Source organism: Nerophis ophidion, linkage group LG12 (assembly GCF_033978795.1).
Source record: "Nerophis ophidion isolate RoL-2023_Sa linkage group LG12, RoL_Noph_v1.0, whole genome shotgun sequence".
Lineage (NCBI taxonomy): Eukaryota > Metazoa > Chordata > Actinopteri > Syngnathiformes > Syngnathidae > Nerophis > Nerophis ophidion.
This window is the reverse complement of record NC_084622.1, coordinates 32,139,982-32,163,544: the sequence shown is the minus strand read 5'-3', so window position 1 is coordinate 32,163,544 and position 23,563 is coordinate 32,139,982. Positions and strand designations below refer to the sequence as shown.

The 23,563-nt window shown below is 40.1% G+C and overlaps 1 protein-coding gene across 3 annotated transcripts in view; it reads left to right on the top strand.

Annotated features, from left to right (window-relative positions):
- olfml1 (olfactomedin-like 1) overlaps positions 1-22,295 on the top strand; it is a 48,515-nt gene extending 26,220 nt beyond the window's left edge. For 2 of the 3 annotated variants that reach the window (XM_061917384.1, XM_061917385.1), the window contains 4 exons: positions 11,748-11,939; positions 20,002-20,182; positions 21,632-21,791; positions 21,968-22,295. In XM_061917384.1, coding sequence (XP_061773368.1) covers positions 11,748-11,939; positions 20,002-20,182; positions 21,632-21,791; positions 21,968-22,124 — 690 coding nt within the window. In that variant the 3' untranslated portion in view covers positions 22,125-22,295. The remainder of the gene's footprint in view (positions 1-11,747; positions 11,940-20,001; positions 20,183-21,631; positions 21,792-21,967) is intronic. The other variant, XM_061917386.1, reaches the window with a different exon arrangement.
- The last annotated feature ends 1,268 nt before the right edge of the window (positions 22,296-23,563 follow it).

Sequence of the window (23,563 nt, the reverse complement as noted above, 5' to 3'; positions counted from 1 at the left end):
CCCCGTGGCCTCCTACCGGTTGGACGTGCCCTAAACACCTCCCTAGGGAGGCGTTCGGGTGGCATCCTGACCAGATGCCCGAACCACCTCATCTGGCTCCTCTCCATGTGAAGGAGCAGCGGCTTTACTTTGAGTTCCTCCCGGATGGCAGAGCTTCTCACCCTATCTCTAAGGGAGAGCACCCCTACCCGGTGGAGGAAACTCATTCCGGCTGCTTGTACCCGTGATCTTATCCTTTCGGTCATGACCCAAAGCTCATGACCATAGGTGAGGATGGGAACGTAGATCGACCGGTAAATTGAGAGCTTTGCCTTCCGGCTCAGCTCCTTCTTCACCACAACAGATCGATACAACGTCCGCATTACCGAAGACGCCACACCGATCCGCCTGTCGATCTCACCATCCACTCTTCCCCCACTCGTGAACAAGACTCCTAGGGGCCATAGAGGTCGGGTGCATTGTGAGCTGGGCGGCAGCCGAAGGCAGGGCACTTGGCGGTCCGATCCTCGGCTACAGAAGCTAGCTCTTGGGACGTGGAACGCTGTTATTCCAAACACTTCTAATTAAAGCCATATAATACAACTTCTATTAGACAGTAAGGAAATGATCCAAATGAGATGTTGATACAGTTACCATTGATATGTTACATAACAAGACATACCTTTCCAATCATTGATCCACTGGGCCTTAAAACAAGACTTGTCACACCCAGATCAAATAAACTCGGTGGCTTCAGCCTCAGGATTACGTCTCGCTCTTCTTTTGGACACGATGTCTATTTCACGTGTTGATGCGCCTAACAAATCCACACATAAAAATGAAAAAAGTCAGTGACACAGAAATAAAACAAAGAACTAAACCCTTCAAAAACTGTTAAATTTAGGCTCAGTGCAGACATGAAGCTTCTCAAACAAAGAACTAATGTAACAATATCAGTAACATGCCAACTCCACAGTGCTTATCAGCTTGAAATATTTGTATTTGAGAAAAAGTATAAACAATTTGAAGAACTCTAGTCTGTCTTGTTTAAAATTAAGAAAAGGTTTACTAGCATAGTGATCAAGGGTGATGGGTCAAATGCAGAGAATAATTCCACCACACCTTGTGTGTGTGACAATCACTGCTACTTATAATCTTCCATGCAACTTTAAAAAAAAAAAATGTAAATGCCTTGGCCTTGGCCCAGAACTGAAATGCTTTATTTAACCTCATAAAATCAAATCTGGTTGCAATTAATAACAAAAAACATTTAACTGTTCTTTATAATGAACTATTTTTCTATGTTAAAAAACATTGGTCTATTTAATTACGTTAAACTCCATTTTATGCTCACCTGATTCAACCATGCTGCCGAAGACTGTCAAAGATGGTTTGTGGCCAAGATAGATGTCCCCCTCTGGTGCTGCACGTCCCGGAAGTGCTGTTCACTGAGCGCTCTGTTGTGCTCAAAATCGTGTGTGAAGTTTTGTATTTCGATTATAAATGGTCCTTTTGGAAAACCCTTTTTATATATATTCAATATTAAGTGTGATACGTGAGCTGTATAACTTCCATGAGGAAAATAATAAACTAGTGATTTAGCCATCTGTTAGGATCCGACATCATCCACTGGCCAATCAGGCAGCGCCTAACTGAAAATTGGACCAATCAGACGCCGAGACTCTTCAGAGTGGGCGGAAGTAACCATCTTGAACACCATGTAAAGTGAATACCTCCAAAAACAATCCCCAATTGAATCCAAAATTTGTCCCAAAGATAAAAATACCAAAATCATGTGCTATTGTAACCATTTGAAAATATTAAATACTGTATGTAGTTTGAATTCCATTTGAATTATTGCCTTAGTCTCAATCAAAGTTGAGGGTTTTTTTTTTTTTTTTTTTTTTGGAGGGGGTGGAGTGGGGGTGGGCATATATGCAAAAACCTACATTTCAGGCACATTTAAATTAATTATTGTGCGGCATTGTATTTTAGTCAACATAATAGTAAAAAGACCAATACAGTAAAATACTGAATCAAACCGATTAAATCATCACCATAATCCCTTTATTACTAATTGTGTAGCCCAAATCCTCTCCAGATAAACCAAATGAATAGATAAAACTAACATAAAAAAGGTTGAGATAATCAGATCAGTTGAAAATGTGTTATTTGATTTAGAATTCAAAATTATGTTTATTGCTGTAATGATTAGATGTTTTTCAAAATGTTGGAGTGTGTGAGTTTCTGACCTACATGACATATGGGGACATATGACATATGAGGACAAGTGTGTGTGTGTGTGTGTGTGTCATAATAGCAAAGATGGCCACTAGGGGCAAAATCGAAGGTGACCCAAAAAATTAAACACACTTTCACACACTTTTTCTGAAAATTTGACAAATGAAGACTTTAGAGATTTTTGGTCTGGGAACATGCTGGGAGGGTCTAGAACACGATAGCATTGCGGGAAATATGAGGACATGGAAAATCAATCAATCAATCAATGTTTACTTATATAGCCCTAAATCACTAGTGTCTCAAAGGGCTGCACAAACCACCACGACATCCTCGGTAGGCCCACATAAGGGCAAGGAAAACTCACACCCAGTGGGACATTGGTGACAATAATGACCCAGTGGGACGTCGGTGACAATGATGACCATGAGAACCTTAGAGAGGAGGAAAGCAATGGATGTCGAGCAGGTCTAACATGATACTGTGAAAGTTCAATCCACAATGGATACAACACAGTCGCGAGAGTCCAGTCCAAAGAGGATCCAAGACACAGCAGCGAGAGTCCCGTTCACAGCGGAGCCAGCAGGAAACCATCCCAAGGGTAGCGGACCAGCAGCGCAGAGATGTCCCCAGCCGATACACAGAGGGACATAGAAGAAAAAGAAAAGAAACGGCAGATCAACTGGTCTAAAAAGGGAGTCTATTTAAAGGCTAGAGTATACAAATGAGTTTTAAGGTGAGACTTAAATGCTTCTACTGAGGTGGCATCGCGAACTGTTACCGGGAGGGCATTCCAGAGTACTGGAGCCCGAACGGAAAATGCTTTATAGCCCGCAGACTTTTTTTGGGCTTTGGGAATCACTAATAAGCCGGAGTCCTTTGAACGCAGATTTCTTGCCGGGACATATGGTACAATACAATCGGCAAGATAAGATGGAGCTAGACCGTGTAGTATTTTATACGTAAGTAGTAAAACCTTAAAGTCACATCTTAAGTGCACAGGAAGCCAGTGCAGGTGAGCCAGTACAGGCGTAATGTGATCAAACTTTCTTGTTCTTGTCAAAAGTCTAGCAGCCGCATTTTGTACCAACTGTAATCTTTTAATGCTAGACATGGGGAGACCCGAAAATAATACGTTACAGTAGTCGAGGCGAGACGTAACAAACGCATGGATAATGATCTCAGCGTCTTTAGTGGACAGAATGGAGCGAATTTTAGCGATGTTACGGAGATGAAAGAAGGCCGTTTTAGTAACGCTTTTAATGTGTGCCTCAAAGGAGAGAGTTGGGTCGAAGATAATACCCAGATTCTTTACCGTGTTGCCTTGTTTAATTGTTTGGTTGTCAAATGTTAGAGTTGTATTATTAAATAGAGTTCGGTGTCTAGCAGGACCGATAATCAGCATTTCCGTTTTTTTGGCGTTGAGTTGCAAAAAGTTAGCGGACATCCATTGTTTAATTTCATTAAGACACGCCTCCAGCTGACTACAATCCGGCGTGTTGGTCAGCTTTAGGGGCATGTAGAGTTGGGTGTCATCAGCATTACAGTGAAAGCTAATACCGTATTTGCGTATGATGTCACCTAGCGGCAGCATGTAGATGCTGAAGAGTGCAGGGCCAAGGACCGAACCCTGGGGAACTCCACACGTTACCTTAACGTAGTCCGAGGTCACATTGTTATGGGAGACACACTGCATCCTATCAGTAAGATAAGAGTTAAACCAAGACAGGGCTAAGTCTGACATACCAATTTGTGTTTTGATACGTTCTAATAAAATATTATGATCGACGGTATCGAAAGCAGCGCTAAGATCGAGGAGCAGCAACATAGATGACGCATCAGAATCCATCGTTAGCAATAGATCATTAGTCATTTTTGCGAGGGCTGTCTCCGTGGAGTGATTTGCCCTGAAACCGGATTGAAAGGTTTCACATAGTTTGTTAGACGCTAAGTGTTCATTTAACTGCTCCGCAACAATTTTTTCAAGGATTTTTGAAATAAAGGGAAGGTGAGACACCGGTCGGTAGTTTACCATGAGGTCAGGATCGAGGTTAGGTCTTTTAAGAAGAGGATGAATAACCGCTTTTTTGAATGCTAGGGGAACAGTGCCCGAGGAGAGTGATAAGTTTATAATATTTAGCACTGATGGACCTAATAATACAAAAAGCTCCTTGATCAGTTTCCCAGGAAGAGGGTCAAGTAAACATGTTGTCTGTTTTATTCCATTTACACGTTGTAACAATTCCTCTAATGTTATTTCCTCAAAACGAGAGAAACTATTTTGGAGGGCAGTATCCGCCGTATATACAATCGTGTCAGTGTTAATAGAACCCCGTTGTAGCTGGGACGCATTGTCTTTAATCTCCTTTCTAATGACTTCAATTTTCTTACTAAAGAATTGCATAAAGTCATCAGCTGAGTGGGTTGAGCTACTGGAAGGGGTCCCTTGTTGGGTTAGCGATGCTACCGTACTAAACAAAAATTTAGGATCGTTTTTATTACGGCGGATGAGATTTGAGTAATATTTAGCTTTAGCTAAGGTAAGCATGCGTTTATAAGTTATTAAACCATCACTCCATGCTTGATGGTGCACCTCAAGTTTAGTCTTGCGCCATTTGCGTTCCAGCTTTCTACATAATAATTTCTGAGCTCTAGTTTCTTCTGTAAACCACGGGGTGCGCTTTTTTGGAGCCTTTTTTAACTTTAGCGGTGCTATGTTATCAATGGTTTCGCGCAGGGCGTCGTTAAAGTTGTTAGTGAGGTTATCAATAGAGCCCACATACTTTGGGAATGGTGCCATTACCGAGGGCAGTAGGTCAGCAAGAGTTGTCGTTGTGGCTGTATTAATGTTGCGGCTGCTATAGCAGGTATTATTATTATTAGTTTGACGAACATGCGTCTGAACCTCGAATTTTATAAGGTAATGATCGGACAATACTTTAGTATACGGGAGTATCGTAACTTTGGAAACGGTGATGCCCCTGACAAGCACTAGGTCTATCGTATTACCGTTGCGATGCGTGGGTTCATTTATTATTTGTGTGAGACCACAGCTATCAATTACAGTCTGGAGCGCTACGCACGGTGGGTCCGATGGGGTATTCATATGGATATTAAAGTCCCCCATTATGATTATATTATCGGCGTGTGTCACTAGATCAGCAACGAACTCTGAGAATTCATTAATAAAGTCCGAATAGGGCCCTGGGGGGCGGTAGATAACAGCCAGGTGTAGAGGCAGCGGTGTGACAGACCTCATAGTAAGCACCTCAAACGATTTATATTTATTATTTATGTTAGGACTAAGGTTAAAGTTTTCGTTGTATATTAGTGCGACCCCCCCACCCCTTTTGAGCGGACGGGCAATATGCGCATGTGTAAAGTTAGGAGGACATGCCTCATTTAGCGCAAAAAAGTCGTTTGGTTTAAGCCAGGTTTCGCTGAGACCGATGACGTTAAGATTGTTGTCTCTGATAATATCATTAACTAACAACGTTTTAGGAGACAATGATCTTATGTTTAAAAAACCTATATTATAGGTAGTGGGCTGTTTTAGGGAGTTTTTGATCAAATTATCCGTAGTAGCAATATTAATAATGTTGTGTTTATTATGCCCAGTGCATTTAGTATAGTTACGACCATATCTAGGAATTGATACGACAGGAATTTTCCGATTGTTTGATTGTTGCTTTGATAAACTGCACGCATCATGGTTAGCCACCTCAGTAACGGGGATTTTCCGATTGTTTGTTTGTTGCTTTGATAAACTGCACACATCATGGTTAGCCACCTCAGTAACGGGGATTTTCCGATTGTTTGTTTGTTGCTTTGATAAACTGCACGCATCAAAGTTAGCCACCTCGGTAAAACACATGTCCAACTCTGAAACACTCAAAGCAGAAAAAACTTGTTCTAATTTAACTGACTCCTTACCCAGACCAGTAGTCTCGCATTTTCCATCTAAATCCGTCTTCGGGATGGAGGAAAGTGGTGTTCTGTGGGGATTAGCCTTCTGCTTTGTTTTAAGCCCCGCTCGGCATCCGCGTTTCCGATCACACCGCTGGCGTCTGCTCCGTAGACGGCCCCCGCTGCTACTAGACTCCCCTGCTTCACAGGCCGCTGGATGTAGCCGCCGATGTATTCCCATGCTAGTTAGCAAGTCTAGCACGCAAGTGTCTATCAGTCCAAAACGGCCCGATTCGTCCACATCCAGAAGTGTCTGGCGGTCGTACGTGATCACGGAGTGACCACGATGCGAGCCAGCCATAAAGTTTGTGGAATTGTCCGGTATTTCTGCCAAATGTTCCATCTTTAGCAGGAGCTCCTCGAGAGCGCAGCCCGTCCGGGCGCCGCCATCTTTGGAGATTTTGCTTTGTATATGTCTTATGTGTGGTTTCCAGCTTAATTTATTATCAATAGTGACTCCTAAGAATTTCATTTCTGACACCGTTTCTAGAATTACGCCATCTATATTTATTGCTGGTCCTGGATTGGAATAGCCGAATAACATAACTTTTGTTTTCTTTAAATTAAGGGATAATTTGTTTATATCTAACCATGTTTTTAATTTTGCAAGTTCATTATTTAGGGTGGATACAAAATTTGTATAATTATCGTTAGAATATAAAATATTAGTGTCGTCTGCGAATATGACTAATTTTAATACATTTGATACTGTAAATATGTCATTAATATATAAGTTAAATAACTTGGGACCAAGAACGGATCCCTATGGAACCCCACAAGCAATGTCCAAATGCACAGATGTAAACTAGCCCATCTTCACAAACTGCTGTCTTTGTGTTAAATTGCTCTTTATCCAAGTCAAAGCTACTACCCTTATTCCATATCTGTATAATTTTTTCAGTATTATTTGATGATTAATGGTGTCAAATGTATTTGTAAATTCCAGCTGCATATTTCTTACTATCTAAGCTATTGGTTATCTCTTTTACTGCATCAATTATTGCCATAGATGTTGACCTTGCTGTCCTAAAACCGTATTGACTTTCATTAATGATCTTATGTTTATCTATAAATTTCTCTAATCTAGTGTTATATAATTTCCCTAAGATTTTGGAAAACTGCGGGAGCAAAGAGACAGGTCGGTAGTTTGTGAAGATGTGTTTGTTCCCATTTTTATATATTGGTATTACCTTTGCCATTTTCATTTTATTAGGAAATTGTCCTGTTTGGAAGGACAGGTTAAGTATATAAGTTAGTGGTTTGGTGATGGAATGTATGTTTTTTTTCACAAGTGTCATAGCTATGTCAAAACAATCAGTAGATGTTTTATTTTTGCAATTATTAACAACATCTATTATTTCCTCTTCAGTTACTCCCAACAGAAACATACTCATTGGATTCATTTCAATCAGTGACTCCATTTCATTGCTGCTATAATCAAGGATTTTGGCTGCCAATTCTGATCCGACATTTACAAAGAAACTGTTAAAACTCTCCACAACATTATTCATATTATAATTATCTTGGTTATCAGTGAAATAGCTAGGATACGAGTTATTTTTTGATTTGCCTTTAATTATAGTGTTAAGTATTCCCCACACCTCCTTAGTGTTGTTCTTATTCCTATGTAATAGATTGGTATAATATAATTTCTTACTAGTCTTTATTATATCAGTCAATTTATTTTTATATGTTTTATATTTATGTTCAGAGTCTTCAATCAGTTTCTTTGTATATTCATTTTTTGAGCCAGGTTTTACATGACTTAATTTGATGAATTGTCTATATAAAGTGTTTTTCTTTTTACAAGCGTTTTGTAAACCCTTGGTTAACCATGGGCACTTTAAAGTTTTGTTGTTGTTTCTAATTTTTTTTATTGGACATTTTTGGTTATATATTGAATTAAATATATCTATAAATGATTCAAAGGCACTATCCACATCCTTTTTGTTGTACACGCAATCCCAGTTTTGCATTGTTAGGTCCTGATTTAATAGATTGAAAGAGTCTTCTGTTCTAACTCGTTTGTAAGTATATTTTTGCTGTGAATTCAGGTCTGTACTGGTCTCATCATTATACACTGTGAATACAGGCAGATGATCGGTTATGTCACAGACCATTACTCCACTGATGTTTGAATACTGCATATTATTTGTGAAGATGTTATCGATGAGGGTTGCACTGTGCGATGTTATTCTAGTCGGTCTTGTAATGGTTGGGTATAAACTCATACTGTGCATCCTGTTAATATAGTTTTCTGTTGCTATGTGGTTATTTGGATTCATGAGATCAATATTATAATCCCCACAAATAAGTATTGTTTTATTAACTATTTCTGAGAAAGTTTTTTCAGCCCACTCAGTAAATAGTTCCACATTTGAACCTGGTGACCTGTATATACAGCTAACTGTGATATTTTTTTTCCTTTCATTAATGATTTCTATTGATAAGCATTCAACTATATCATTTACTGATACAGTAATGTCTTCTAATATTTTGTATTTATATTTCTTATGAACGTACATAGCGACTCCTCCACCCAATTCATTTGTTCTGTTAATATAGTTTAAATTATAATCCTTTATCTCAAAATCAATGCCTTTCTCTTCATTAAACCATGTTTCGGATATAGCAATTATGCTAAATGGATTCACAAAATGTTCTAAGTAGTCTTGAATTGCACTGGAATTTGCATACATGCTTTTACTGTTAAAATGGATGACTGAAAATGTGCCTTTTGATTTTATTGAGTTATTATATTCCTTTTTTGAATAGCATTTGCAGTTAATGGAGTCAGATGATGGAAACATATTATCTGGATCGAGATGATATTCCAAGTCTAATGAATTGTGATCAGTATACTCAGATGATTTTAGTTCAAAAATCTTGGAATCTAGAAACCTTTGTTGTATTGTTAAATTGTTGTCTGTAATATCAGAGGACTCAATCAATCAATCAATCAATCAATGTTTATTTTTATATCCCCAAATCACAAATGTCTCAAAGGACTGCACAAATCATTACGACTACAACATCCTCGGAAGAACCCACAAAAGGGCAAGGAAAACTCACACCCAGTGGGCAGGGAGAATTCACATCCAGTGGGACGCCAGTGACAATGCTGACTATGAGAAACCTTGGAGAGGACCTCAGATGTGGGCAACCCCCCCTCTCTAGGGGACCGAAAGCAATGGATGTCGAGCGGGTCTAACATGATACTGTGAATGTTCAATCCATAGTGGCTCCAACACAGCCGCGAGAGTTCAGTTCAAGCGGATCCAAGACAGCAGCGAGAGTCCCGTCCACAGGAAACCATCTCAAGCGGATCAGCAGCGTAGAGATGTCCCCAACCGATACAGGCGAGCGGTCCATCCTGGGTCCCGACGAGCGGTCCATCCTGGGTCTCGACTCTGGACAGCCAGTACTTCATCCATGGTCATCGGACCGGACCCCCTCCACAAGGGAGGGGGGGACATAGGAGAAAGAAAAGAAGCGGCAGATCAACTGGTCTAAAAAGGAGGTCTATTTAAAGGCTAGAGTATACAGATAAGTTTTAAGGTTTGATTGTATGCCATTGAATGAACTTGTTAAAGTACTTTTTAACTCTCCTTGTCCCATTAATTCACATATTTATTCATATTTCTTCAGTTCCTGTATGTGTTTAACAACCAGCACTTTTGCTTGTTCAGGTGATCCGTTCAGTTTTATTAATATTTTACAGTTTGTGACCCAATTATTCTGTATTTTGTTTTGTTTCCTTAAGTGCCTGGCTTTTTTTACAATATCTGCATTCCTTTTGATCAGGTGATCATTCAAATATACGTTGGTGCCTTTTAGCTTTCTCCCTTGTTTCATTAGTTCAGTCTTTCTTTTCCTGTTGACGAACCTCAGGATGACAGCAAGCATGACGTCCCTCTTCGCAGGCAGAGGATGACACGCTTCGATTGAATTCTTGTCCAGATGAATGTCTCTGGAAGCCAGAAAGTCCACAACCTGCTCCTCCACCGAGCCAGCCTCCGGGTCCCCAGATGCACTCTCGCTCCCCGCAGCATGTGCATATGAGCGGGGTTTAACTTTTAGCACAATCACATCATTCAGTCTAGAATACTGCTCCAGATCTCCCACTTTCCTCTCCAACTCGCCAATCTTCTTATCCCTCTCCTGGATGCACATACGGAGCTCCGTGACTTCATCCACAAGTTTAAGAATTATATCGTGTTTAATCTGTATGTCATTTACGTCTTGTGAAAGAAATTGAAGTGACTTTTTAATGTCCTCGTTTTCCTCCGCCGCTGGGGTTCTCTTCGGTCCCATGACGACGAGCCCTTAAGACCCCACAGTCTGGTCAAAAATGATATTTAGCTGCTCAGGGATGTGTTGACAACTTCATTGATGAGTCACGATTGTTAAGGGGCAGGGCAAAGTATTACACGCAGGCCAATCAGAGGCAAGATAGGGCGGGTCATAAAAACCAGGGGGCAAAATCAGCTGTTGCAAAAAACACATAAAAAAAGGGTCTCTCCCGGGACGAGATCATGTGAGTATTCACTGCACATGTGTGAACTCAACCAGAATGTAAAATGATGTTATTCACTTTAGGAGGGCTTCCAAAATTAAATCTTGCACTCCATAAACATGAACAAATATTCAATTAATAATTATTTTTTGAAGTTAAGTTCTGCCTTAACTGCCTAGCCTGACAGCAAGTCCCTGCGATCTAATGACACTCGTCAAATAAAACATTATTTTTGTATGGCATACGCACCAAATATGCAATATTTTTCCCCAAAAAATATTTCAAAGGGAAATATTCGATGTGAAGTATTTGGAGCCTTGAACAGGTCAATAATTCATAACATAGCATTTAAGTCTCACCTTAAAACTCATTTGTATACTCTAGCCTTTAAATAGACTCCCTTTTTAGACCAATTGATCTGCCGTTTCTTTTCTTTTTCTTCTATGTCCCACTCTCCCTTGTGGAGGGGGTCCGGTCCGATCCGGTGGCCATGTACTGCTTGCCTGTGTATCGGCTGGGGACATCTCTGCGCTGCTGATCCGCCTCCGCTTAGGATGGTTTCCTGCTGGCTCTGCTGTGAACGGGACTCTCGCTGCTGTGTTGGATCCGCTTTGGACTGGACTCTCGCGACTGTGTTGGATCCATTGTGGATTGAACTTTCACAGTATCATGTTAGACCCGCTCGACATCCATTGCTTTCGTCCTCTCCAAGGTTCTCATAGTCATCATTGTCACCGACGTCCCACTGGGTCATTATTGTCACCGATGTCCCACTGGGTGTGAGTTTTCTTTGCCCTTATGTGGGCCTACCGAGAATGTCGTGGTGGTTTGTGCAGCCCTTTGAGACACTAGTGATTTATGGCTATATAAGTAAACATTGATTGATTGATTGATTGATTGATTGAACCTTGATTTTGATTATTATTAATTTTTGAGAAATGACGGTTAAAAAAAATAAAAATACCATTAAGATTCTTAGGGATCCACCTGGGAAGCTACCAGTTGAACACCTCTGCTTTTGTCTAATCAGACCCTGAACTTGTTTCAGGTATACGTGCTGAGTGGAATTCGTAACGACACTCTGTTGGAGTATGAATCTCTACAAAGCTTCTTGGAAAAGACCTCTGCACCACCGGCCAAAGTGATTCAACTCCCATCTCCATGGCAAGGCACGGGTCATCTGGTCTACAATGGATTTCTCTACTACCACAGAGCTGACACGCTGAATCAGATCCTGAAAGTGTGTAAAGTATTTACAGCTTAATATGGTTAGTATGTTGTTTTGTTGTGCAGAAGAAATTAATCGCTTGGCAACATGTGGAAATTCTGATTGCTGACTGATTGTACAGTTTAAGGTGGTTATGTAACCATGCAGCACTTGGCTCTGGACTACAGGTCACTGCAAGGCATACAGCATACACTATTGCCCCAATACTCACACATATAATAAACCTCTCAATTAAACAAGGTCAAGTACCCAAGGATTTCAAGATAGCAAGAGTAACCACCCTTTATAAAAAGGAAGAAAATTAGAACCTGGTAACTACCGACCTGTTTGTATTCTCAGTTCCATTTCAAAAGTAATGAAACAATTGTTTATGAACAGGTCAATAGATACCTTGCTACTAATAAATTAATGTACAAATTCCAATCCGGCTTCAGAACTAACGACTCCACTGACACATGCCCTCTCTATCTGACCGACCACATCAAACATGAGGTGGATGCGGTCAAGCTGGACATTCAGAAGGCCTTTGACACCGTTAATCACGCTATACTGTCGGATAAGCTCAGAGCAATCGGATTCAATAAAACCTCATCGAGCTGGATGCAATTTTACTTGGAAGGGAGGAATCAGGTGGTAGAGGTGAACGGCACCGTGCCCCCCGCCCCCTCTCAGTAAGCTGTGGAGTCCCCCAAGGCAGTATACTAGGACCTTTACGGTTCCTAATATACGTAAATGACATGCCATCAGCACGCGACTGTGAATTGTTCCTGTTTGCGGATGACTCGGCCCTGCTGGTATCCGACAAGGACAAGTCACAGGTGGAACAAATCCTCAGTGCTGAACTCCTAAATATTTGTACCTGGCTCGCTGACAACAAGCTATCCATACACTTAGGTAAAACGGAATCCATCCAATTTGGGTCCCACATCAACCCTAAGAAAGTCAGTGACTTCAGTATAAAAGTGGGAAACATTGTTATCACCAGGAAAGATGAGATCACCTACCTAGGTTCCATTCTAGAGGCTAATCTTTCCTGTGATAAAATACCAATCAAGGTAATCAAAAAGGTCAACCAAAGAACGAGATTCCTCGACGGAATCTCCTCTCTGCTCAACCAAATCACCTTGAAGATTTTATCGGGAACTCTCATTCAACCCTGTTTTGATTACACTTGCACCTCCTGGTACCCCAGCACCTCCAAATCCCTCAAATCTAGACTCCAAACATCCCAGAACAAGCTAGTCCGGTTACTTTTAGACCTCCACCCCAGATCACACCTCACTCCAACCCACTTCTCCAAAGTGGGCTGCTTAGGGTGGAGGACAGAGTAAAACAACTTGCACTGAGCCTAGTCTATAAAATCCACTACACCTCCCTGATACCCAAATACATGTCAAACTACTTCCTTTACGTAAATGACCGGCATAACCACAATTGAATGCCCTGAGAATACACTGACCTGGATGATCCATCGTCAGTTTTTTTTTTTACAATTCATTTAGACAAAATGATTAAAGCTATTAGTGAAAAGCTCATCAGTTTAATGTTCTGCATTTTGTTACCTTCTTGTACCAAAATGTAATCAAAATGTAACCTTATAACCAAGGTATGAATCAAATCTTGGCAATGGCTTTGTCCTACTGTTATACTCCTGATAGCTATTTTACGGACTATAAGGTACACTTAAAATCTTAATTTTTTTCTCAAAACTAGACAGCGCCAAACCCAGTGCGCTTAATGTACGGAATAATTCTGGTTTTGCTTACCTACGAACTCGAAACTGTTTTATTTGGTACGTGGTGTAATGATAAGTACATGGCAGTCAAACATAAGAGCCACATGCAGACTGCACTATGACGGCAATATGACTCAAGTAAACAACACCAACATGTTACATGTTCCACCGAATATATAGAGCATTACACACGGCGTTAAAAAAATCTATCAAAATGTTTTAGAACGACTTTGGTAAGCTACGATGTAGCACCGCTTGATGGATTGTCGGCGCATTAAACATACTAGTATATTGTGGTGTGTGTATAAGGTAAGACATATTCTCTGGCATTTTGTTTCGCAATATTATGCAAAAGCAACTTTTCTTACCTTCTGGTACCTGCTGATCTGTATTTAGTATCTGTGTAAATCCTGAAAAATTGCGCGTGGCCGCCTTTGTAGTCCGTACCAAAACCGTCAGTAACCTCGCCATGAAAGCGCTAAGACATACCGGTGTAGTGAGTTTACATTATTAACCCATGGAACTTTAGTTATTAGAGAGTTCCGATTGAACGTTTTTTCACGAGACATATTTGTTTTCTAGTTGTTTCCGGATGAGGAGATGCAGCTCCATTATTGATTTAAGTAAAGTCTGAATGTCATTAAAAAAGTTAGCTCCATCTTTTTACACTTCTGCCACTCCCGTCCTTGTACTCTACACCAAAGATGACGGAGAGAAGACACTGCCGAAGGTGATCCACGTAAATAAGACCGCTCCCAAAACGGCACATCCGGAAGCGACTGTCAGAAAGCGACTTGAAGATGATCTGTAAAACATAATCTATGCAACATTTTGACCAAATAACCACCATTACATGTTATGTGGACCACAAGGAAGTGTTTTACATTTAGAAAAAAAAATTATCTAATATGACCCCTTTGATGCCCCCTATAGTCCGGTGCACCTTATACAGGTACATGAAAAAAAAACGAAAATAGACCATTCATCAGCAGTGCGCCTTATAAGCCGGTGTGCCCTATTGTCTGGAAAATACGGTACCTGCTAGAACAGGGGTCGGGAACCTTTTTGGCTGAGAGAGCCATGAAAGCAAAATATTTTAAAATGTATTTCAGTGAGAGCCATATCATATTTTTTTAACACTGAATACAACTAAATGCATGCATTTTTTAAGTAAGACCAACATTTTTTAAGTATAATGAGTCTCTTATTCTTTTTAATAGAATTGTTATTCTGAACCTAACCTATAATAATTAAAATACTTCTTACCATTGATGCAACTTCTTGAACAGGTGCGGTAGAAAACGGATGGATGATTAAAATGCATGAGGTGAAGTGAATTATATTTATATAGCATTTTTCTTTGGTGACTCAAAGCGCTTTTAGATAGTGAAACCCAATATCTGAGAATGTTTTATATTTTGAAAATTATTTTTAACACTGTGATTAGTAATTATTCATTATGTATCGTGTTATCTGAGAGCCAGATGCAGTCATCAAAAGAGTCACATCTGGCTCGAGAGCCATAGGTTCCCTGCCCCTGTGCTAGAATATACAGTATTTTGTTGAACAGTCAAAGGTCAAGTCCACTGGAATATTTAACACAATTAATAAGATGGCGGCGCCCGGACGGGCTGCGTCCTCGCGGAGCTCCTGCTAAAGATGAAACATTTGGCAGAAATGCCGGACAATTCTACAAACTTCATGGCTGGCTCACATCGTGGTCACTCCGTGATCACGTACGACCGCCAGACACTTCTGGATGTGGACATATCGGGCCGTTTTGGACTGATAGTCGCGTGCGTGCTAAACATGCTAACTAGCATGGGAATACGTCGGCGGCTACATCCAGCGGCCTGTGAAGCAGGGGAGTATAGTAGCAGCGGGGGCCGTCTACGGAGCAGACGCCAGCCGTGTGATCGGAAACGCGGATGTCGAGCGGGGCTAAAAACAAAGCAGAAGGCTAATCCCCACAGAACACCACTTCCCTCCATCCTGAAGACGGATTTAAATGGAAAATGCGAGACTACTGGTCTGGGTAAGGAGTCAGTTAAATTAGAACAAGTTTTTTCTGCTTTGAGTGTTTCAGAGTTGGACATGTGTTTTACTGAAGTGGCTAACTATGATGCGTGCAGTTTATCAAAGCAACAAACAAACAATCGGAAAATCCCCGTTACTGAGGTGGCTAACCATGATGCGTGCAGTTTATCAAAGCAACAATCAAACAATCGGAAAATTCCTGTCGTATCAATTCCTAGATATGGTCGTAACTATACTAAATGCACTGGGCATAATAAACACAACATTATTAATATTGCTACTACGGATAATTTGATCAAAAACTCCCTAAAACAGCCCACTACCTATAATATAGGTTTTTTAAACATAAGATCATTGTCTCCCAAAACGTTGTTAGTTAATGATATTATCAGAGACAACAATCTTAACGTCATCAGTCTCAGCGAAACCTGGCTTAAACCAAACGACTTTTTTGCGCTAAATGAGGCATGTCCTCCTAACTTTACACATGCGCATATTGCCCGTCCGCTTAAAAGGGGTGGGGGGGTCGCACTAATATACAACGAAAACTTTAACCTTAGTCCTAACATAAATAATAAATATAAATCGTTTGAGGTGCTTACTATGAAGTCTGTCACACCGCTGCCTCTACACCTGGCTGTTATCTACCGCCCCCCAGGGCCCTATTCGGACTTTATCAATGAATTCTCAGAGTTCGTTGCTGATCTAGTGACACACGCCGATAATATAATCATAATGGGGGACTTTAATATCCATATGAATACCCCATCGGACCCACCGTGCGTAGCGCTCCAGACTGTAATTGATAGCTGTGGTCTCACACAAATAATAAATGAACCCACGCATCGCAACGGTAATACGATAGACCTAGTGCTTGTCAGGGGTATCACCGTCTCCAAAGTTACGATACTCCCGTATACTAAAGTATTGTCCGATCATTACCTTATAAAATTCGAGGTTCAGACGCATGTTCGTCAAACTAATAATAATAATAACTGCTATAGCAGCCGCAACATTAATACGGCCACAATGACAACTCTTGCTGACCTACTGCCCTCGGTAATGGCACCATTCCCAAAGTATGTGGGCTCTATTGATAACCTCACTAACAACTTTAACGACACCCTGCGCGAAACCATTGATAACATAGCACCTCTAAAGTTAAAAAAGGCTCCAAAAAAGCGCACCCCGTGGTTTACAGAAGAAACTAGAGCTCAGAAATTATTATGTAGAAAGCTGGAACGCAAATGGCGCACGACTAAACTTGAGGTGCACCATCAAGCATGGAGTGATGGTTTAATAACTTATAAACGCATGCTTACCTTAGCTAAAGCTAAATATTACTCAAATCTCATCCACCGTAATAAAAACGATCCTAAATTTTTGTTTAGTACGGTAGCATCGCTAACCCAACAAGGGACCCCTTCCAGTAGCTCAACCCACTCAGCTGATGACTTTATGCAATTCTTTAGTAAGAAAATTGAAGTCATTAGAAAGGAGATTAAAGACAATGCGTCCCAGCTACAACGGGGTTCTATTAACACTGACACGATGGTATATACGGCGGATACTGCCCTTCAAAATAGTTTCTCTCGTTTTGAGGAAATAACATTAGAGGAATTGTTACAACGTGTAAATGGAATAAAACAGACAACATGCTTACTTGACCCTCTTCCTGGGAAACTGATCAAGGAGCTCTTTGTATTATTAGGTCCATCAGTCCTAAATATTATAAACTTATCACTCTCCTCGGGCACTGTTCCCCTAGCATTCAAAAAAGCGGTTATTCATCCTCTTCTTAAAAGACCTAACCTCGATCCTGACCCCATGGTAAACTACCGACCGGTGTCTCACCTTCCCTTTATTTCAAAAATCCTCGAAAAAATTGTTGCGGAGCAGTTAAATGAACACTTAGCATCTAACAATCTATGTGAAACATTTCAATCCGGTTTCAGAGCAAGTCACCCCACGGAGACAGCCCTCGCAAAAATGACTAATGATCTATTGCTAACGATGGATTCTGATGCGTCATCTATGTTGCTGCTCCTCGATCTTAGCGCTGCTTTCGATACCGTCGATCATAATATTTTATTAGAACGTATCAAAACACGAATTGGTATGTCAGACTTAGCCCTGTCTTGGTTTAACTCTTATCTTACTGATAGGATGCAGTGTGTCTCCCATAACAATGTGACCTCGGACTACGTTAAGGTAACGTGTGGAGTTCCCCAGGGTTCGGTCCTTGGCCCTGCATTCTTCAGCATCTACATGCTGCCGCTAGGTGACATCATACGCAAATACGGTGTTAGCTTTCACTGTTATGCTGATGACACCCAACTCTACATGCCCCTAAAGCTGACCAACACGCCGGATTGTAGTCAGCTGGAGGCGTGTCTTAATGAACTTAAACAATGGATGTCCGCTAACTTTTTGCAACTCAACGCCAAAAAAACGGAAATGCTGATTATCGGTCCTGCTAGACACCGAACTCTATTTAATAATACAACTCTAACATTTGACAACCAAACAATTAAACAAGGCGACACGGTAAAGAATCTGGGTATTATCTTCGACCCAACTCTCTCCTTTGAGGCACACATTAAAAGCGTTACTAAAACGGCCTTCTTTCATCTCCGTAATATCGCTAAAATTCGCTCCATTCTGTCCACTAAAGACGCTGAGATCATTATCCATGCGTTTGTTACGTCTCGCCTCGACTACTGTAACGTATTATTTTCGGGTCTCCCCATGTCTAGCATTAAAAGATTACAGTTGGTACAAAATGCGGCTGCTAGACTTTTGACAAGAACAAGAAGGTTTGATCACATTACGCCTGTACTGGCTCACCTGCACTGGCTTCCTGTGCACTTAAGATGTGACTTTAAGGTTTTACTACTTACGTATAAAATACTACACGGTCTAGCTCCATCCTATCTTGCCGATTGTATTGTACCGTATGTCCCGGCAAGAAATCTGCGTTCAAAGGACTCCGGCTTGTTAGTGATTCCCAAAGCCCAAAAAAAGTCTGCGGGCTATAGAGCGTTTTCCGTTCGGGCTCCAATACTCTGGAATGCCCTCCCGGTAACAGTTCGAGATGCCACCTCAGTAGAAGCATTTAAGTCTCACCTTAAAACTCATTTGTATACTCTCGCCTTTAAATAGACCTCCCTTTTTAGACCAGTTGATCTGCCGTTTCTTTTCTTTTTCTTCTATGTCCCACTCTCCCTTGTGGAGGGGGTCCGGTCCGATCCGGTGGCCATGTACCGCTTGCCTGTGTATCGGCTGGGGACATCTCTGCGCTGCTGATCCGCCTCCGCTTGGGATGGTTTCCTGCTGGCTCCGCTGTGAACGGGACTCTCGCTGCTGTGTTGGATCCGCTTTGGACTGGACTCTCGCGATTGTGTTGGATCCATTGTGGATTGAACTTTCACAGTATCATGTTAGACCCGCTCGACATCCATTGCTTTCCTCCTCTCTAAGGTTCTCATAGTCATTATTGTCACCGACGTCCCACTGGGTCATTATTGTCACCGATGTCCCACTGGGTGTGAGTTTTCCTTGCCCTTATGTGGGCCTACCGAGGATGTCGTGGTGGTTTGTGCAGCCCTTTGAGACACTAGTGATTTAGGGCTATATAAGTAAACATTGATTGATTGATTGATTGAAAATTGGTCAGAGGTAAATGTTACTGGGCTGGTCTCACTCTTGTAAATACATCTGCAGGTCAGTCAAGAGCAAGAGTGATCCCCAATAGGGAAGTCTTCATCCTCTTTATTGGAGAAGGTCAGTCCCATGTGTTCAAAGTTAATTGATGGCTTGGGTCAAGTTCTGGTGCTAGGGTGATGCAGCTAGAGAGGCTGAGTTGCTTGGTGGCTTCTTAAAATTAAACTGACAGTGTGTGGCAACAATATTTCTATCTTTGATGCCTTAAATCCTGTAGTTTGTTCCTCATATTGGATATTACAGTAAATGACCTTTTATTCTTGCAGTACTTGTTAACATGAACATGAAAGACTGAAAAACATCACAAGAGCAGATTGCAAGCATTCTTGACATAAATGGGAAGGATAGAACACAGGTGTAATATGTCAAGCTGGCCACTCAAACAAAAACAATGACTTAATTTGACTTTGAGTCAAATTAATTTACAGTAAATAGTGAATTCAAAGAAAATTAAAAGCAAAACTGTATATATTCAAAATATTCCAACACCTCTCGCTGCTGCATTTTGGTCCATGTCCAGGTCCATGTACAGGGATTCTCTATTTTTCAAAACTCACCATTTTTCTAATTTACGTTTAGGTAGACCTATCGAATGCTTCAGTGGTGGACAGCACTCTTCTTCCAGGAGCAGGTCGTCTTCCGGTCTACAGCTTGAACTCCAACACCTACTTGGACATGGCTGTGGATGAACTAGGTCTTTGGGTCATCCACGCTGACCCTGAATACGGTGGAAACTTGGTCCTAACTAAGCTTGACAAAGGTAGACCACTGTACGTCTTCAAACAGTAGTGTGGCATTTAATTTCAGAGTGTGTTGTCCAATTACACAAATAACAGCTTTACCAAAGACAGATGCCATTAGTTGCATGAGCATTACAAATACATGTTCTGACCAATTAATGCAGTGGTTCTCAAATGGGGGTACGTGTACCCCTGGGGGTACTTGAAGGTATGCCAAGGGGTACGTGAGACCTTTAAAAAATATTCTAAAAATAGCAACAATTCAAAAATCCTTTATAAATATATTTATGGTGTAATACTTCAACAAAATATGAATGTAAGTGTCAAGCTTGAGCTGTGGGTGTTTGTGCTTCCTCGATGCAAGGATGATGTGGGATGAATCAGGCATGAATGTAAGTACATTTTTTATTTGTTATTTAAATACAAAAGGCAAAACAAAAAGCACGCTCGATGGCGGATAATAGTATATGCTAAAACGTTAACAAAAACAGCATAATGGCATGGCTATCTATAAATGAATAAAAGATGCTAACAATAAACCAAAAACAAACAGCACTTAGGCAAAAAAATACATGGATCTTACGTGGCGTGGTCCAAATGTTTAGCAGCGTGGCAAGGCGTGGAGATTTGTGATATAAATGTGGCATGAAGCAGAATGCAAAAATCCCAGACTGATGGACAGAAAGAAAATGATTTAAGTAGTGGCTGTGATAATTAGGAACAGGTGCGGGACTGAGGGCAGGGGCGTGACTAGGATAAAACTAATGAGGTTGTCATGGAAACAAACAAAACCAGGAAGTGCAAAACGTGACTGATTGTCCAAAATCAAAAACATAACATGACAAAACAAGATCCATAGGTGTGACAGTAAGTTCATAAACTGTGAAAAAAAAATACAACAATGTTGACGGCTAGATTTTTTTGTGGACATGTTCCATAAATATTGATGTTAAAGATTTATTTTTTTGTGAAGAAATGTTTAGAATTAAGTTCATGAATCCAGATGGTGCTCTATTACAATCCCCAAAGAGGGCACTTTGAGTTGATGATTACTTCTATGTGTAGAAATCTTTATTTATATTGAATCACTTGTTTATTTTTTAACAAGTTTTTAGTTATTTTTATATCTTTTTTCCAAATAGTTAAAAAAAACCCACTTCAAATGAGCAATATTTTGCACTGTTATAGAATTTAATAAATCAGAAACTGATGACATAGTGCTGTATTTTACTTCTTTATCTCTTTTTTTCAACCAAAAATGTCTTGCTCTGATTAGGGGGTATTTGAATTAAAAAAATGTTCACAGGGAGTACATCACCACTTAACTAATGGACAGTATTTTTAGCTCTTTCCCTGCATACAAATCAAATAAACACACAGCCGAGTGCTAAATGCTGTACCTTGTCTTATGTTGGCAGACATACACACACACAAATGGTGCATAACAGTTATATGTCTCTTAATCACAGGAAACTTGGCAGTAGAGTACATCTGGGATACGCAGTGTAAAAGTCATGATGCTGAAGGAGCTTTCATAATATGTGGAACTCTCTATGTGGTCTTCAACACGCATTATGGCGGACGGTCCACCGTGCAGTGTCTCTATGATATTCACGACACCACCCACAGGTCGGTCTTGACATACAAATATGACAACATCCTGCACACACACATTTAAAAATGTTGATTTTTAATAACTGTACCTTGCATCACTCGTCACATGCTACTGTCTGAGCAATACACTTGTTGAGCAACTTCCCAACAAAATGTTTAATTTTCCCTATGCTGTGCTAATCTGATGGCAGTGCTGAGAGTCCTGTGGTGTTCTTCCCCAAGCGATACACAAGCCACAGCAGCATCCACTACCATCCAAGAGACAACCAGCTATACGCCTGGGATGATGGATACCAGACAATATACCAAGTGGAGATGCACAGCAATGATCAAGTTACCGCTGGATGATACTCTTTTTCCATGAAGAATACACGTACAATTACACACCATTAGCCCGTACATATACAGTACCAAATACTTAAGATTGTTGTCTTTCTCTTGATATTTTGCTGCCATTTGGTCAAACTAGTTAGACATGAGCATTTTGTAAGACTGTAATAAAAAGCATTTTAATGATGATTGTAGTTGCAGATACTTTTAACAAAGTCTCGCAGCCCCTAAGTGGCTCCTCAGATTTTTCTTGTGGCTTAAATGAACATATTACCTACATATGTATTAGGGGTGTGGGAAAAAATCGATTCGAATACGAATCGAATCTTTTATGTTGTGTGATTCAGAATCGATTCTAATTTTTAAAAAATCTATTTTTTTTTTTTAATATATATATATTTTTTTTTAATCAATCCAACAAACCACTAAACAGCAATACCATAACAATGCAATCCAATTCCAAAACCAAACCTGACCCAGCAACACTCAGAACTGCAATAAACAGAGCAATTGAGAGGAGAAACAAACACGACACAGAACAAACCAAAAGTAGTGAAACAAAAATGAATATTATCAACAACAGTATCAATATTAATTATAATTTCAGCATAGCAGTGATTAAAAATCCCTCATTGACATTATCATTAGATATTTATAAAAATTTAAAAAAAGTGTCACAGTGGCTTACACTTGCATCGCATCTCATAAGCTTGACAACACACTGTGTACAATATTTTCACAAAGATAAAATAAGTCAGATTTTCGGTTTGTTTAATAGTTAAAACAAATGTACATTATTGCAATCAGTTGATAAAACATTGTCCTTTACAATTATAAAAGCTTTTTACAAAAATCTACTACTCTGCTAGCATGTCAGCAGACTGGGGTGGATCCTGCTGAAATCCTATGTATTGAATGAATACAGAATCGTTCTGAATTAGAAAAATATCGTTTTTGAATCGAGAATCGGATCGAATCGAAAAAATCAATATATTATCGAATGGTGACCCCAAAAATCGATAGATTCACAGCCCTAATATGTATACAATTAATCTGTAATGTAAATATTTAATGACAAACAAATGGGCAGAGGTGGGTAGAGTAGCCAGAAATTGTACTCAAGTATGAGTACTGTTACTTTAGAGATTTATTACTCAAGTAAAAGTAAGGAGTAGTCACTCAAATATTTACTTGAGTAAAAGTAAAAAGTATGTTGTGAAAAAACTACTCAAGTACTGAGTAACTGATGAGTAACCTGATTACGGCAACAAATAATGCACAAAAACATAAAAATAGCAATGAGCCAATTCAGCCAATATATTAAATATTAGTACATTAAAATAAAATAAAAAAATGGCACATTGAGCCACAATAACTTAAAGGCACCATAGCCTCAGTAGGCATTCATTGATTTGATTGATTGATTGATTAAAACTTGTATTATTAGATTGCACAGT